A 14,895-nucleotide genomic window follows, 5' to 3' on the forward strand; every position below is an offset into this window, starting at 1 on the left:
ATGATGGCCGATGATGTGGATCAGGTGGCTGCGGACTTTTCTCGGCCCGGAGCGCTGCTTCTGGCAAGATCCGGGGTCAAACTATAACTTATCACCAATGATAATCTCGCACTATCTACTATAGAGGAAAGATTATTTGCTTATTTCCGTTCACTATTCCAGAATTATACGACATAGATATGCTCATGCTTCCTATATAACCTTCACCTACCCTTAGACGTCTCTATCTAATCAACAAAGATGGTCTTAGAAAGATTGGCGTAGTGCTTGAAGAATCCAGTGAACAAACGGATCGAGTGTGCCACATCGAGGGTACCTCCCGTCTCACGGATACTGTGCATGCTCAACTGAGGGTTACCCAGATCCAATGTCCGAGCGCCGAGTGCCGCAGACAGCATTGGGCCAATGGTGCTTCCGCAGCTGGAGTCATTGCGGACAACAAACAGCTGCAGGGGAACCTTTTCGCCAACATCTTCCCCAGCCTTGCGAGCGACTTCCTGAAGAAGAACAATACCAGGCGAGTTGGTCGCATAGCGCGCGTTGGCGTTGATCTTGATAACAGGGCCCTTGTTGATTTGGGGCCGGTGGTCGTTCTCATACTTGGCCGTGTAATTCGGGTGGACTCCGTGGGCCATATCGGCAGACAGAAGGAAAGACGTAGACAAGGTCTGCTCATAAGCAGTGGCGATGTCGTCACTAGCGCCGGCCGTCGACGGGAGCACGGACAAGCGACGGATGACGGAGGGGAGGATGTTCGAGTCGGCACCCTGAGCAGTGCGGCTTCCGATTTCCTCGTGGTCAAAGAGTGCAATAAGACGGATAGCGGGTTCCTCGTCCAACGCTGAGGAGTCAGCCACAGAGTCGATCAAGCCGACAGTGGCACAGAAAGAGCTGTTCAAGTTGTCCAGGCGAGGCGAAAAGATGAACTCCTCCAGCAGGCCACCCAGGTTCGACTTCTGGGTATCGAACAAGATCATCTCAAAGTCCAGGACATCGAGGGGCTTGACACCAGCTTCGGCAGCAATAAGCTCAACCAGGTAAGGGTGGTGGCGCTCGGTGATGGCCTTCAGTGGAGACAAGTCGCCCTTGTCCTCGTTGGCTTCCTTGGCCGCTTTGTCGGTCTCCTCGGAGGCACCGGTACGGTTTAGCTCAGCAGCAACAAGACCAGCGATGGGGAACAGCTGGGTTTCCTTGTTGAAGGCGAAAGTCTCCTGGCGATCCAGATGGATGGCCAGAGTGGGAATGCGGAGAACTATGCCTAGTCAGAAAAGCTGGTTGTACAAGGGCCAATTGTACTTACTGGGTCGGTCAATCTTGATCAGCTTCTGCACAATCGAACCGTCGCCATTGCGGACCATGGCCCGACCTGCGACACCCAGATCACGGTCGAACCCTAGAGACAGTTAGCATGATATAGTCAAAGTGATTCAGTAACACGGACAGGTGTGCCAGATGCCGCCTCCATAAGTCTCCACGCCGACTTGGACATATCCTTCCCCGCGCTTGTTGCTGACCGGCTTGACTCTCAAGACGGGAGAATCGGTGTGAGCACCGATCATCGAAATGGGGTTACCAGGCTAATCGATTGATATGATCAGGACCACGGTCAGTTCATTGACAATTGGCAGAAACCATACCTTCCATTTCTTGCCGACAGCAAAAGCGATGATGGTGGACTGGTTACGGGTCAAGTAGTACTTTCCACCAGGCCGGCAGGTCGACGCCCAAGAGTCCTTCTCCTGTACCGGGAGTTAGCGGTTAATTCGTTCGGTCGTACAATGCAGCCATCGCATACCTTGATCTCCTGGAAGCCAGCCTTGGCAAGAAGTTCCTTTGCCGACTGAACGGCATGGAACGCTACAGCAAAGTCAGCAATCGACTACCTTACAATAGTATAGAACGTAATGTAATTACGGGTAGGGGAAGCATTGACAAAGGACAAAAAGTCCAGAGCCGGTTGCTTCAAACTTTGAGCAATTTTAGAAGTCATCTTGTCACGAAGGTCCCCAGGAGATGTGGATAAAGAAACATGGGGATCACGGGGAGGGGAAAAAGTGGGCATGAGATCATAGTAAGGCGGTCAGTTGGCGTCTCCGCATGGCTTCTTCAATTTAACTAGTACTTAACAGGCGGACGGGTGGACTATGGAATCTACTGATGTCGCTTATTTAATTGCCAAATCCCCTAAAAGTGAAACTGGACAGATAAACAGACGATTAGCAGGGTTGGCGTGAGGTTCTCAATAATGTATAGGCGGTTATTGAATGGTGGTATCATGGATTTAAGTCAAACCACTAAGAGCCAATAAATGACCTCATGTGGATTGTATGTCTACTAACTAGCGTTCTTAAAAGTTTCAATTTAATTCAATTCTCATAATACTCTAAGATTGTCTTCTGTCTTCCTTGGCAGAAAACTGAAACAAACACGGTCGCGCTCTGTTCATATCGGTGCTCGTCATGGGGTCCTTGCAAGACACGGTCGTAGCTTGAAACTCAAGACACAGCACTAGGATAGAAATAGAATTCTGAGAGTGGATGTTATTGTTAGTCATGTGAACTGCGGCGCCATCGGAAATAGAACAGAAGAATAGAAAAAGCAATTGAAAATAGTCGACCGTTGAGCCTCTAAGCTCGATGGGAATTCGGTACAGACGGTTGATCGCCAGTATACCCTGGAAATCCACGCCACGAGTCAAGCCCGTTATGCTAAACTAATGCTGTACTGTGATCGACGCAAGACGGGGACGGGGAGGGATCTCAGATTCAATTTCTTTGGCTGGAAACTCTCCTTTCTAGCAGTGTCTGGCCCAAGCTTTTGCTGTCGCGTTCACCAGGCGCGTGGAATGAGAGGCGGTCGCGGTAGTGCTCGTGGCGCTGCGACAATCGATAACAACGAAGTAGAGCGCGCTGGCCCAATCAGCACGCCGGCGCTTCGCGTCAGTCCATGGAACGCCTCCTGTAGCACGGGCAATTTGATCGGATTGGGTTAGGAATTGTTTCATGTCTGATTATCTAGCCTGAGTGAATGGTCAATTTCACGAAGAAAAGAAAAAGGACCTGTCTGTTTGTGGTGGGAGGGTCACAATCGATCAGACACGGACGTGCATTTGGAGGTACAGGCGATCCAGCGGGTGCAGATAAACAAATGCTCCCATGCGACAACAACACCTGACGAAGATCAGTCATCAGTCGGATGAGATCACCCACCCACCACTATGTGAGATGGGAAGCAAAAGAAAAACGAAAATAGGTCAAGACAATGGTCACCAAGGTCACAATCTTTCTTTGTAATGAAGGATAAACTCATCATTGTCTCTTCGCCAGGAGGGCAAGTATAGAATAACACCAACCTCCTGCGTTGCCCAAAGTGGTTTAGCGCAACCGACGCGTGACCGCTGCTGGGGCTCCCCTTCGAACGGCCGAAGCAAGAGAGGAAGCCCATCGCCAACCCTTGGATCAAACTGTCTCAATCCTTCCTCCCTCACCAGACGGTGGTCAGGTCAGTATCAAATGACCTCCACAAGCTGTGCGTTTCTTTCTAGTCTGCCTCGGGTCTGGTGAGAGACACTCTGTCGTCACTCTCTGTTCGCTCCTGTGCCCGCTTGCTCCTAGTTTATTTGGTGTATTGATCGGAGCGGAACACAAGGGTCTGGCTGTTGTCATCAGCAACCTCTGCATTCACCACCTTCTACAACCTCGAGCCGCCGATTGACCTGAAGGACAATTCTATACTCGCCCAGTCATTGAATACGATATACCTCAGCTGCTCTTCCCCTCCCACTCTGCCGCCACTTGCGACCCGACGACGTTTGAGACCTGTCGCATTGACCCTTCCTCCAGTTGATCCCGCATTCGACCGCCATTTGCACCTCGTGAGGTTCGCCCCTCCGACAACCATGGGCGACCCCAAGAAATCAGATCGGCCGACCACCCGCAATGCTGCTGCAGGCGCACCGGCCGTCAAGTCGCCGGATCGTACCGGACCAAATGCGTTGACGATCGCATCGCCTCCTGGCTCCAGGACGCCCCCTAGTATGCCGTCGAAGAAGACTCTATTCTACCCGGAACCGCAAGCCAGGAGCCAGAATCCTCAGACTACCTCTGGGCCAATCGATGCAGATGCCCTAGCGAAGGCTCTGAAGGATTTTGAGGATGCTGGACGTCCCCGCGAGAGAACACCGGGCACCAGTCCCAGCAGGAAGAGACAGAGGGTGTACGGTGATAGGTCAGTAACACATTCAATGCTGCTTTTTGAGAGCGATTCATCGGTCTTGATCATGGACCTATATCCTTTGACATCATGTCACTAAATGTGAATCCTATTCCAGATTTATTCCCAATCGTGAGGGGCAAGACCTTCAGGCAACGTTCAGCCTGCTTCATGAGGACGGTTGCCCTTCGACTCCATCAAAGTCGAAAAAACGTGCTCCCCATTCGGAGCTTCACTTCCAAAAAAGTAAGTCGCGTCCGCTGTGATCCTGGTATTGCCGATCATCGTCGCTAATCCCGGTGTAGCTGAAGAAGCAAATCGCATGTACTCGCGGGTTTTGCGAAGTGAACTCTTTGGAAATACTGTTCCACAGGCCGATTTGGATTCCCTATCGCCGGACCCCTTGTTGGGTATGGGTAATGGCATTAATGACAAGACCCGCTCACATACGCCACCTTCACATGTGGTCTCGAACCTACCACCTGCCAGCATAACACCATCGACGCCCCACAAAAACCTTTTCAACTACGCTTCCCCACGTGCTGGGTCAGCTCACCCCACACCTTCAAAGACTCCGCGAAGTCAGCATGGTCCGAATCTCAATGTCCGATCAGAGCTCTATAGTCTATCACCAATCCGCCTCGACAGCCAACGTATTCTGGAGACGCCCCGGAAACAGCCTCGCTACGTGAACAAGGTACCCTATAAGGTCCTTGATGCGCCCGATCTGCAAGATGATTTCTATCTCAACCTAGTAGACTGGGGCAGCAGTAACGTTCTTGGAGTGGGCCTGGGCAACTCGGTTTACATGTGGAACTCCCAGACAGGCCGCGTGACGAAGCTCTGTGAGCTACGAGATGATACAGTCACAAGTGTTAGCTGGATACAAAGAGTGAGTGCCCAATTCTTGGTCAATATGTTCGACGGAAGCGCTAATTGGAGTAGGGAACACATCTTTCAATAGGCACAGGCAAGGGTCTTGTACAAATATGGGACGCTGAGCGCTGTCGTCGCCTCCGTACGATGATTGGACACACAAATCGTGTAGGAGCGTTGGCTTGGAACGATCATATTCTCACGTCCGGCTCTCGAGATCGACTGATCTTCCATCGAGACGTCCGCTCCCCCGATCAATACCTGCGTCGCTTATCTGGTCATAAGCAAGAGGTATGTGGTCTTCGTTGGAACACCGAAGATGGCCAATTAGCCTCAGGCGGGAACGACAACAAACTGCTGGTCTGGGACAAGCTTAACGAAACACCGCTTTACCGCTTTTCCGACCATACTGCGGCCGTCAAGGCAATCACTTGGTCTCCACACCAACATCATCTTCTCGCGTCCGGTGGTGGTACAGCTGACCGAACCATAAAGTTCTGGAACACGTCGACTGGTTCCTTGATCAAAGAAGTCGATACAGGCAGTCAGGTTTGTAACTTGGCGTGGTCGAAGAATTCGGATGAGATCATCAGCACGCACGGCTACAGCCAGAACCAAATAGTCATCTGGAAGTACCCTCGTATGGAGCAGATTGTCTCACTAACCGGTCATACATTCCGTGTACTTTACTTGGCCATGAGCCCCGATGGCCAAACAGTCGTCACCGGGGCTGGAGATGAGACCCTGCGGTTCTGGAAGATCTTCAACAAACGACCGGGCAGAGAGCACGGACGTGAAGGTAGCAAGCTAGCAGAATGGGGTACCATCCGCTGACGAGAAAGGTTGCTGTTCATTTCGGAATGATTTGGTGCCATGGCGTCCTTTGAACTTCTCGTTGGGCCTACCAATAATGCATTAGATATGGCGTTTCCAAGGCTTTGGCGTTTCTTACGATGCTGGGTTCTGTCCTTGGACGGTCTGGAGGAGGGTTTCTTTGTTTTTCTAAATGGGTCTAGCTTGGGCATTTTCTTCGCATCTCATGGGGTACACAACAGCATATCATGGGTAACTAAAGGGTTCTTTTTCTGCGTCGTTCTGCTTTCTAATAAGTTCTTTCCGCTGGCTGCAAGATCTCATTCCATGTATCTCTGACTCTGCCTGTTTCTGCTTCTACTTTTCTTCTCTTGTGTTTCTTCTCAGCCTACTCTTATTTTTATCCGCGCACAGGTGCCAGCCCATGTTTTCGCAGCAGGCACTCACTATTTGCAGGTTTTCGCTACTATCCATGGAAATGAATCTCAGCGGTGGCGCTTATGGTGTTTTCCTAGGGTGAACAGGTAAAACCAGGACCAAGGCGTTGCTCCATCCTCCCAAAAGATTCAGGCGGATGTGATGGATTGATTGATTGACTCAATGGGCTTATACACCTCTTTCAGAGTTGCATGATGTACCACACACACCCAATCCTCTCCCCGCGTTCAGACTTCACGACGGAATGATTTAAAACACACCAAGAGCTTCAAGAAGGGTTTGCTTGACTTTGACTATGAGGAACGTGTTGTTTCGCAGGGGGGAAGAACGAAAGACTTTCAATGTCATAGATAACGAGAATGAAAGACCAGAAGAGTAAAAAAAAAAAAAGAAGAATTCGGCGAGGTGCAATTTTAGGCCGGTTGCTTCGATAGTATAACACTTTAGTACATAGTTGTTAGTAGATTTCTACTATCTTCAACTTCAATGATATACAGTATTGATCGGAACAGGGTTGGTCCAGTCTATAGCAATAGTAGTCCACCATCTGGACTTTCAATTCCAAAATGAAAGTTTATTTCATTATCTTCTTGATTGATGTTATACTAATATAAAAACGGTTCATCAGCCCAATGAAACTAATCCAAGAGATACGTATGAGACAAGATCTTGTCTCTCGTCTTCTGCGCATAACTTACAGCACGAAACGGTGGAAATGGGAAATAACCAAGGAAATGGGAACAAAAAAAATGATGAGAAAAGAAAAGGAATGGAGATCTATAGAACCAGCCTGCCGGGCTCAACAGTCAACAAGGTCTTCACGCGGTCCAAGAAAACCTTCGCCCTCTTCTCCTCCTCAACCGGAACAGTCAAGCTGAAGACGTTCGCGGCCGGCTCGACAACGCTCTTAGCAGTAGCAACAGCCTTCTTGGAAACCTTTCCAGCCAAGAAATCAATCAGATCATCCTCCACCTTCTGCTTCTTCTGCACCGGACGGGCCTCCTCGGCGTTCAACTCAGGGATGTACTCTCCCCGAGAGAACTTGATGGGCTGAGCACCGAGGAGCTCGTCGAACAGCTCATCAGCGGAAGGCTTCTCGAGAGAAGAGCGGGGCAGGTCGTCGTTTGCCAGGTCGGTAGCGCGGGCGAGGAACGTCGACAGCGGCACCGTGGTGCCCAGGGATTCTTGGATCTTCTTCTGAACGGACAGCACGGCGGCCAGGGAGATGGAGACGGCGACGGAGGTGGTCGGCGGGGGACGAGCAACGGGCTTCTCTTCCGCGGCCGGGGCGGGCTCCGCGGGCTTGACGGGCGCGGCGATCTTGATGTTGCTCAGGTCGAGGTGGGCGAGCTTGTCGATCCGGGCGGCTTGCTCAGAAGGGTAGGAGGCGGGAATGGCGCCCAGGTAGGCGAGGACATCGCCCTTCAGGAGACGGCCCTTGGGGCCGGACGCGGGGATCTTGGACACTTCGGACTCCGGGATGCCTTTTTCATGGAGGAGCTGGGTGACGGAGGGATACAGAGGGTAGGCGGGGTTCTGGAACTGAGGGGCGGAGGTGGAGTTCAGGCCTATATAGTGAATGGTATGTTAGCTGGATTGATATGAGGGTGATTTATGGGTGAGAATGGACGTAGAAGGGAGAGATATGGTGGTGAGGGAAAGTTGATATCAAGCTGTATTCTGTCGGGAAACTCACGCTTGGAAGTGCTAAGAACACGGGATTGGCGGCGGGCAAGCGCGGCCGGAAGACGGCAGACCGAGAAGGTGGAGGCCATGTTTGATGCGCGAGGCTTCTGGTGTTTGTATAGGACAAGTGAATGTCTTTTCCGAGGGGTGTGGCTATCGTCGGGATCGCGAGCGCTGTAGCTTGGAGTGGGCGGAGATTTGCTGGGATCGGATAGGAACCCACCACCAGGCTAACGGGGCCGCAGAAAAAGCACAGTGAACCCTGGAGAGTCAGAGTATAGTCGCAATCTGCGAGCTGAGCGTTGCAGGACGTTCCAAGCCGGAGAATTGCGTCGCTATCGGAAGGGTCAGCTCGGAGAAGGTTGAGGTGATTATTGTTGGGAGCTTCACCGGCGGCCCGGACGGGAACATTTTTCTGCCGCGGAGAACGACGGCCTCGACCTCCTGCCCTTGCACCAAGCCATTGGCCTTAATTCCTTTGCTTCCTGGTGAGTCTGATCTGTATATCTCTTCGACCCGTCGGGCTCTATATCAACGACACCTGAATATGTGAAAATTGATAGCTGGGGCCCGTTGTGGCCTGCGCTCCAACTTTTACTCTCTTCTAACAATGGGAAATACCAGGTCGACAAGATGTTTGCGCGGCCGTTCACTCTAAGGGCATTCGCCCAGCAGTGTCCTCGGAGCACTCTCTCATCTGTTCTCGAGTCCTCCAGTCCGGCATGGAGGTATTTCTCCTCCAGTGCCTCGCGAACAAAGGCCGCCAACAAAACCCAACAGATCAAGCCCAAGGTGGTGCGCACGGCGCCTGAAGACAGCTTGAAGTTTGCCGGAAGACGCCCAGAAGGATTTGGAAAGCTCGAAAGAAAGGTCGCCAAGGAGGGAGAGATTGTCTTGTTCCGGGCACCATCGCAACGCGGATACGTGTTGGGCGCCTACGGAATTGCGGGTTTCTGCTTTGCCTACGCTGTATACAATTCCAATGCCGTCTTTCGGGATCCCCTTATACCTCTCCCAATGTGGCAGCAAGCTCTGTTCGGTGGTATTTGCGTGACGATGAGCGTTATGGGTACGGTGTTCCTTTTCAAAACCACTCGGTTGATCCGCGCCATCAGGGCTGTCAATGTCAACGGTCACACACATCTTCGCTTCACCGTGCGAAGCGTGGTTCCGTTCCGCAAGCCCTACGAGTTTGACGCCCTGCCGCGCCAGATCGCTTTCTCCCGCCGGTTGGTGATCTCCCCGGATTCGTCTCCGGATATGCTTTTGGAGTCTATTCCGGATGCGCCTGGCATTGCAGGAGAGCGCACTGTGGCTCAGGGTGAGCAAGCGAAGGTTAGCTTCTTCAAAGCTCCCTTCAAGAGAATGAGCATGTCTATGTGGCGGTTATTCCGGTCTGTCCGGCAGATCTTCTCTCAGGAGGACTTTATCCTTCTGGAAGTGGAGGGCCAGAAGGGCGTTCTGCGCATGGACTCTGGTGGCTACGTCTCACAGGACTTTATGCTTGTTGGCAATCCTGTGAGTTTCCGGCGCTGATAGGAGATGGGAGTCCGGTTTTCGCTATGATATCCTTCTTTTGATGTCTAATTACTCTACTTTTTGTCCTATCCACTTTCCCATTAGCCTGCTACACGGCATGTCAGACACCCATGTATATATGGAATGAAGAATTAAACACAAGCAATTACCATAAATTGAAGATATGTAGAGTATGAGCACTGCTGGGGACAATACTATGTAGAAAGTAGCCGGAGTATATGCGGAACCACGTGACCCTCCGCAGCGCGTCCCCCCATCAATCAATCAATCAATCAAGACGCGACTCCGACGATAAACCATTGCGCGAGCCCCTCCACAAACCCGACCCTCTCTTGTGGGCTGTTCCAGCCTGCCGCCTTAATCTCCAGGCGACCTTCACCGGTTTCAACCAACTTCAGCTTGCGATTTGTATCTGCATTCCCACAGTCGCTGAAACGCGGCTGTCCGTCGCAAGATGGGAAAGCTCATCCGGCTCGAGCTGTTCAGTAAGCAACACCCTCTATCCGGCACTCCCAACCGCTCTGACACCTGTTTTAGATTTCAAATCGTACAAGGGTCATCATGTCCTTCTCTTCGGTGATGCCTACTTCACCTCTATCATCGGACCCAACGGGTCCGGAAAGTCCAACTCGTGCGTATCATTCTACCCCATTTCGCGGAGAGGGGAAACCAAGCGAGGAAAAGTACGTTGTGCTGACCTTCTCCAGTATGGACGCGATATCGTTCGTCTTAGGTATCAAGTCATCACATCTACGATCCACGAACCTTCGCGATCTCGTATACCGCGGCCGCGTCCTGCGCACATCCAAAGTCGATGCCAGCGGCAATGCTATCGAAGCAGAGGCCAACGGGGATGACCAAGCGGAGGACGGAATCGACGGTGAACAGTCGCAGGACCCAAGCGGAAAGAATGACCCCCGGACCGCGTGGGTTATGGCAGTCTACGAGGACGATGCGGGCGAGGAGCAACAATGGCGCCGGTCCATCACCAGTGGAGGTGTCAGCGAGTACCGTATCAACAATCGCATTGTCACGGCACAGCAGTACAACGAGGCTCTCGAGGCGGAGAACATCCTGATCAAGGCGCGCAACTTCCTGGTTTTCCAGGGTGATGTGGAGGCCATTGCCTCGCAGTCACCCAAGGATCTGACGCGGCTGATCGAGCAGATCTCGGGAAGTCTGGAATACAAGGCCGAATACGAGCGCTTGAAGGCGGAGGCGGAGGAAGCCGCAGAGCAACAGACTGTGCAGTTGAACCGCCGCAGAGGTATCAATTCGGAAATCAAGCAATACCAGGAGCAGAAGCGCGAAGCCGAGAACTATGCCCGGAAGGCCGAGGAACGCGACCAGGCCATCATCACGCATATCTTGTGGAAGCTGTTCCACTTCCAGCGCCTTATTGATGCGTCGAGTGCGGATATCCAGAAATATCAGGATGAGCTGAAGGAGTTCCGCCGCGGCGTTGAGAAGTATGAGAAGAATGTGGAGGACGCTAAGAAGGATCATGCTCGGGTTGGTCGAGATGTTGCAAAGGCTGAGAAGAACATCGTGGCCAAGGAGAAAGAGATCGAAGAGTCTACGAATGCCCTGGTACCTGTTGATGAGAAGGTCGACATTACGAAGAAGAAGGTCGACCGCTTCACCTCCCGGATTGCTGAGATTACTCGGGAGCGCGAGGGTCAAGCGGCGAACGCCAAGCAGCTCGAGAAGGACCTCAAGGTTGTCGAGAAGGCTCAAGCTCAGTGGGAGGCTGAGTGGCAGAAGACCATGAGCAAACAAGGGGGCCAATTGAGCGAAGCCGACCAGCAGGAGTACAAGCGGCTCAGGGAAGAGGTCAACAAGAAATCTTCCGCGGAGCAGCTGAACCTGGACAACCTGCGTCGTCAGCGCAAGACTGAAGCCGAGGCCTACAACAGCCTGAAGAGCAAATTCGAAGGTACCGAGTGGCAGCTCAAGACTCTGGAGTCTGAGACACAAACTTTAGCCGAGCGCAAGTCGTCGGTTACTGATACCGTCAAGTCTACGTCGAAAGAAATCGAGCGTAAGAAGAAGGAGCTGAATGCTCTAACTTCTGAACGGCTACGTGTCTCTCAGATGAGAACGGAGCTTGAGGAGAAGCTTCAGGTTGTGTTGAAGAAGCTTCTCGAGGCTGATGATGGCAAGAAGCAGTCCGAGAAGGAAATAAGAGCCAAGGAACTGATTTCGACCCTCAAGCGAATCTTCCCGGGCGTCAAAGGCCGGGTAAGCGACCTCTGCAAGCCTAAACAGAAGAAATACGCCGAAGCAGTCAGCACCGTACTTGGGCGGCACTTTGACGCCATCGTTGTGGACAACGAGAAGACAGCGAAGGAGTGCATCCAGCACCTCCGCGACCAAAGAGCCGGACAGGCGACATTCATTCCTCTGGAAACCATCCAAGTTAAGGCCTTCAACTCCAACCTGAAGGGTCTGCACAGAGGTATGCGCCCAGCGATCGAGACCGTTGACTATGACGACTCGGTTGCCAGAGCCATCAGCTACGCTTGTGGAAATGCCATTGTCTGTGACGATTTGGCTACTGCCAAGTATCTCTGCTACGACAGGAACGTTGATGCGAAGGCCGTTACTCTTGACGGGACTGTCATTCACAAGGGTGGTTTGATGACTGGTGGTCGCGGCCCTCAGCAGAACTCTAAGCGCTGGGAGGATTCCGAGGTCGAAAATTTGTACAAGCTTAAGGACAAGCTGATGGCAGACTTGGGCAACCTGCCCAAGGGTCACCGCCGAGGAACGGAGGAGGAGACTCTGCAGGGTGAATTGGTTGGTCTTGAGCAACGGCTTGCCTACGCCCGTGATGAGCTGAAGGCCCTCGAAAGAAATCTCGAAAGCAAGCACAGTGAACTCGACTTTGTGAGGCGCCAGCTCGAGGATGTAAGGCCTAAGTATGTTGAGCGGCAGGAGTTGCTGGAGGAACTCGATCAAACGATCGCTACCTCTCAAGAGACTGTCCGCAGTGTGGAGGATGAAGTTTACAAGAAGTTCTGCAAACGCCTCGGGTACAGCAATATCCGCGAATATGAGGTTCAACAAGGCTCTCTGCAGGAAGAGGCCGCGCAAAAGAAGCTCGAGTTCACGACGCAGAAGAGCAGAATCGAAAACCAGCTTAGCTTCGAAAAGCAGCGCCTTCAGGCAACTGCTGACCGTGTCGCTGGGCTTCAGGCACAACAGCAGCGTGACGAGCAGTTGATTGAGGAGCTTCAAGCTGAGCAAGAGAGCATCCGAAATCAACTCGATGAGTTTGAAGCTGAGCTTGACATTCTTCGTGAGAAGCTCGAGAAGCAAAAGGAGGCTTACGCGCAGTCAGCCGAGAACCTTGCACAACATCGCCGGGAGCTCCAAAAACGCAGCAGAGAAGTCGAAGGGACGATCAAAAACATCAATGCCCTGGAGGCGGAAATACAACGCAATTCGTCTAGTCGATACGCTCTACTCCGGCGTTGCAAGCTTGAAGACATTGACATTCCATTGACCGAGGATTCGAATCCGCTTGACCAACTTCCTATCGATGAACTGGTTCAGGCGGCAGACCCCGACGCTATGGATGTGGATGAAGACGGTACTGGAAGCGGTGGGCAGGCCTTCATGGTGCAAGACTACGGCATTGAAGTCGACTTTGACTCCCTGGGAGAAACTCTGAAGGAGGTGAGCTCTGCCATTTCGGAGTTGATCAACATGTGCTAATTGTCAATAGGAGAGCGACGAAAAGTTAGAAGAGGAGCTGCTGGAGAAGGTTCGATCCCTCAACAGCGAGCTTGACAAGATGGCGCCCAATACGCGCGCCATGGAGCGCCTTGAGAGCGTGGAGAACAAGCTCAAGGCGACGGAGAAGGACTTTGAAGACTCCCGCAAGCATGCCCGAAGGACCAAGGATGACTTTGAGGATGTGATGCACAAGCGTTCGGAACTCTTCAACAAAGCCTTCTCTCACATCTCCGAGCAGATTGGCCCCATCTATCGTGAGCTGACCAAGAGCGCCAACTACCCGCTGGGAGGACAAGCGTAAGTGGTTCCCTACGATCTCTTGGTCAAACTCTCGAAAAGCTGACCACGTTACAGCTATCTCGATATCGAGGACTCCGACGAGCCATATCTCGACGGTATCAAATACCATGCCATGCCCCCTCTCAAGCGATTCCGCGACATGGAGCACCTCTCCGGTGGTGAGAAAACCATGGCTGCCCTGGCCCTGCTTTTCGCCATCCACTCTTACCAGCCATCACCGTTCTTCGTTCTGGACGAGGTCGATGCGGCGCTGGACAACACCAACGTTGCCCGGATTGCCAACTACATCCACGACCACGCGGCACCAGGCATGCAGTTCATCGTGATCAGTCTGAAGAACGGACTCTTCCAGAACAGTGAAGCGCTGGTTGGAATTTACCGAGACCAGGTAGAGAACAGCAGCAAATCCTTGACTCTTGATGTAAGCACTTGCCCCTCCCGCAGAATTCTTTTTGTTCCATCTTCGCCCGGGGTTATAAGAATGCTAACACTTCTTTCTTCAACAGCTTCGTAAATATAACTAAACGACTGAAAGGCTGTTTCTTTTTATTCCTTCGGTGTTATGTAGAATATCTGACGATGGCTTGATGGGCAGCATGCTTTTCTTTCTCTTTAGTTGAACTGTTTACGGATTAATGCAATGATTACTTGCTTTCTTGATGCCATAAAAGCTGCCTATATTGTTATGCCTACATGATTAGTAGTGATCCTAGCCTCTCTAACCTATGAAACGATCTACGGGCGCGAAGCTTGTCTAGAAGAAGCGATACTAGTAAGTACTACCCGGGGATCCGGTAGTGCGGGATGAGGATTTAGGTTGGATGGCGGAGAAGTATCCGGAGAGGGAAATAAATATATCTCAGCTTATTATATACTAAGTAGTATCACTGGGAGGGGTTTGTATTGATTGCTTGGTTTTATTAGTGTGGCTAATAGCATGATGCTAGTGTGATCGACTTATGACGGAGTAACATTCGATCACCTTGTTTTCAGCTGATGATCTCAACGTCCCAAGGTATTGCATATTGGTATTATTGAGATTGAAGACTATGGGGGTTTATGCAAATACATGGCTGTCAATTGCTATAGATCCGGTTGAGTATATCGGGAAGAAGGTGGTGGCTGTGCCGAGATGTTGTCAGAAGAAGAAAGGGGACGCAGGATCATTGGAGAGTCAATGCGCTTGTGGATAGGAGGGTTCATGGGAGGAGTTTGTGTAGATGTTACTAAGTAGGGAGGTGAATGCTCTTAGTATGAGATACTACGTTTTCAGTACAAGTTATATATATG

At 51.7% G+C, this 14,895-nt stretch overlaps 5 protein-coding genes across 5 annotated transcripts; 3 read left to right on the forward strand and 2 right to left on the reverse strand.

Moving 5' to 3' along the window:
• Positions 1 to 134: 134 nt before the first annotated feature.
• On the reverse strand, positions 135 to 2,018 carry BO88DRAFT_366518 (M18 family aminopeptidase). Its single transcript, XM_025704037.1, has 6 exons — positions 1,915 to 2,018; positions 1,796 to 1,857; positions 1,638 to 1,739; positions 1,442 to 1,577; positions 1,301 to 1,393; positions 135 to 1,252 (listed from the first exon to the last, which is right to left on the reverse strand). Exons 1-6 carry the CDS (start codon positions 1,988 to 1,990, stop codon positions 228 to 230), a joined length of 1,494 nt encoding a protein of 497 aa, XP_025562792.1. The 5' UTR covers positions 1,991 to 2,018; the 3' UTR covers positions 135 to 227.
• A 1,880-nt stretch (positions 2,019 to 3,898) lies between these two features.
• Positions 3,899 to 5,922, forward strand: BO88DRAFT_454074 (WD40 repeat domain-containing protein; the record flags this gene model as incomplete). Its single annotated transcript, XM_025710785.1, has 4 exons — positions 3,899 to 4,227; positions 4,331 to 4,458; positions 4,518 to 5,104; positions 5,158 to 5,922. The coding sequence occupies 4 exons, from the start codon at positions 3,899 to 3,901 to the stop codon at positions 5,920 to 5,922; spliced, it is 1,809 nt and encodes a 602-aa protein (XP_025562793.1).
• A 1,039-nt stretch (positions 5,923 to 6,961) lies between these two features.
• pdx1 (putative pyruvate dehydrogenase complex component Pdx1) lies at positions 6,962 to 8,379 on the reverse strand. Its single transcript, XM_025704038.1, has 2 exons — positions 8,036 to 8,379; positions 6,962 to 7,907 (listed from the first exon to the last, which is right to left on the reverse strand). The coding sequence occupies exons 1-2, from the start codon at positions 8,112 to 8,114 to the stop codon at positions 7,117 to 7,119; spliced, it is 870 nt and encodes a 289-aa protein (XP_025562794.1). The 5' UTR covers positions 8,115 to 8,379; the 3' UTR covers positions 6,962 to 7,116.
• Positions 8,290 to 9,710, forward strand: BO88DRAFT_405317 (uncharacterized protein). Its single transcript, XM_025706848.1, has 2 exons — positions 8,290 to 8,513; positions 8,650 to 9,710. Exon 2 carries the CDS (start codon positions 8,659 to 8,661, stop codon positions 9,559 to 9,561), a length of 903 nt encoding a protein of 300 aa, XP_025562795.1. The 5' UTR covers positions 8,290 to 8,513; positions 8,650 to 8,658; the 3' UTR covers positions 9,562 to 9,710.
• Positions 9,711 to 9,877: 167 nt separating this feature from the next.
• On the forward strand, positions 9,878 to 14,295 carry BO88DRAFT_366531 (cohesin subunit SMC1). The gene is made up of 6 exons (XM_025704040.1): positions 9,878 to 10,049; positions 10,102 to 10,195; positions 10,272 to 13,245; positions 13,295 to 13,602; positions 13,660 to 14,026; positions 14,112 to 14,295. The coding sequence occupies exons 1-6, from the start codon at positions 10,019 to 10,021 to the stop codon at positions 14,127 to 14,129; spliced, it is 3,792 nt and encodes a 1,263-aa protein (XP_025562796.1). The 5' UTR covers positions 9,878 to 10,018; the 3' UTR covers positions 14,130 to 14,295.
• The last annotated feature ends 600 nt before the right edge of the window (positions 14,296 to 14,895 follow it).

This window comes from Aspergillus vadensis (genome assembly GCF_003184925.1).
Source record: "Aspergillus vadensis CBS 113365 unplaced genomic scaffold BO88scaffold_12, whole genome shotgun sequence".
Lineage (NCBI taxonomy): Eukaryota > Fungi > Ascomycota > Eurotiomycetes > Eurotiales > Aspergillaceae > Aspergillus > Aspergillus vadensis.

What these genes read in the sequence shown, in the direction of transcription:
- BO88DRAFT_366518 (XM_025704037.1), bottom strand. Translation starts at nt 1,990, where the DNA reads ATGACTTCTAAAATTGCTCAAAGTTTGAAGCAACCGGCTCTGGACTTT. An exon ending in CTGTCGGCAAGAAATGGAAG is followed by an intron (nt 1,578 to 1,637) that starts GTATGGTTTCTG and finishes TCAATCGATTAG; the next exon opens with CCTGGTAACCCCATTTCGAT. An exon ending in AGGCGGCATCTGGCACACCT is followed by an intron (nt 1,394 to 1,441) that starts GTCCGTGTTACT and finishes AACTGTCTCTAG; the next exon opens with GGTTCGACCGTGATCTGGGT.
- pdx1 (XM_025704038.1), bottom strand. Translation starts at nt 8,114, where the DNA reads ATGGCCTCCACCTTCTCGGTCTGCCGTCTTCCGGCCGCGCTTGCCCGC. An exon ending in TGTTCTTAGCACTTCCAAGC is followed by an intron (nt 7,908 to 8,035) that starts GTGAGTTTCCCG and finishes TTCACTATATAG; the next exon opens with GCCTGAACTCCACCTCCGCC.
- BO88DRAFT_405317 (XM_025706848.1), top strand. Translation starts at nt 8,659, where the DNA reads ATGTTTGCGCGGCCGTTCACTCTAAGGGCATTCGCCCAGCAGTGTCCT.
- BO88DRAFT_366531 (XM_025704040.1), top strand. Translation starts at nt 10,019, where the DNA reads ATGGGAAAGCTCATCCGGCTCGAGCTGTTCA. An exon ending in TGGGAGAAACTCTGAAGGAG is followed by an intron (nt 13,246 to 13,294) that starts GTGAGCTCTGCC and finishes AATTGTCAATAG; the next exon opens with GAGAGCGACGAAAAGTTAGA. An exon ending in TACCCGCTGGGAGGACAAGC is followed by an intron (nt 13,603 to 13,659) that starts GTAAGTGGTTCC and finishes ACCACGTTACAG; the next exon opens with CTATCTCGATATCGAGGACT.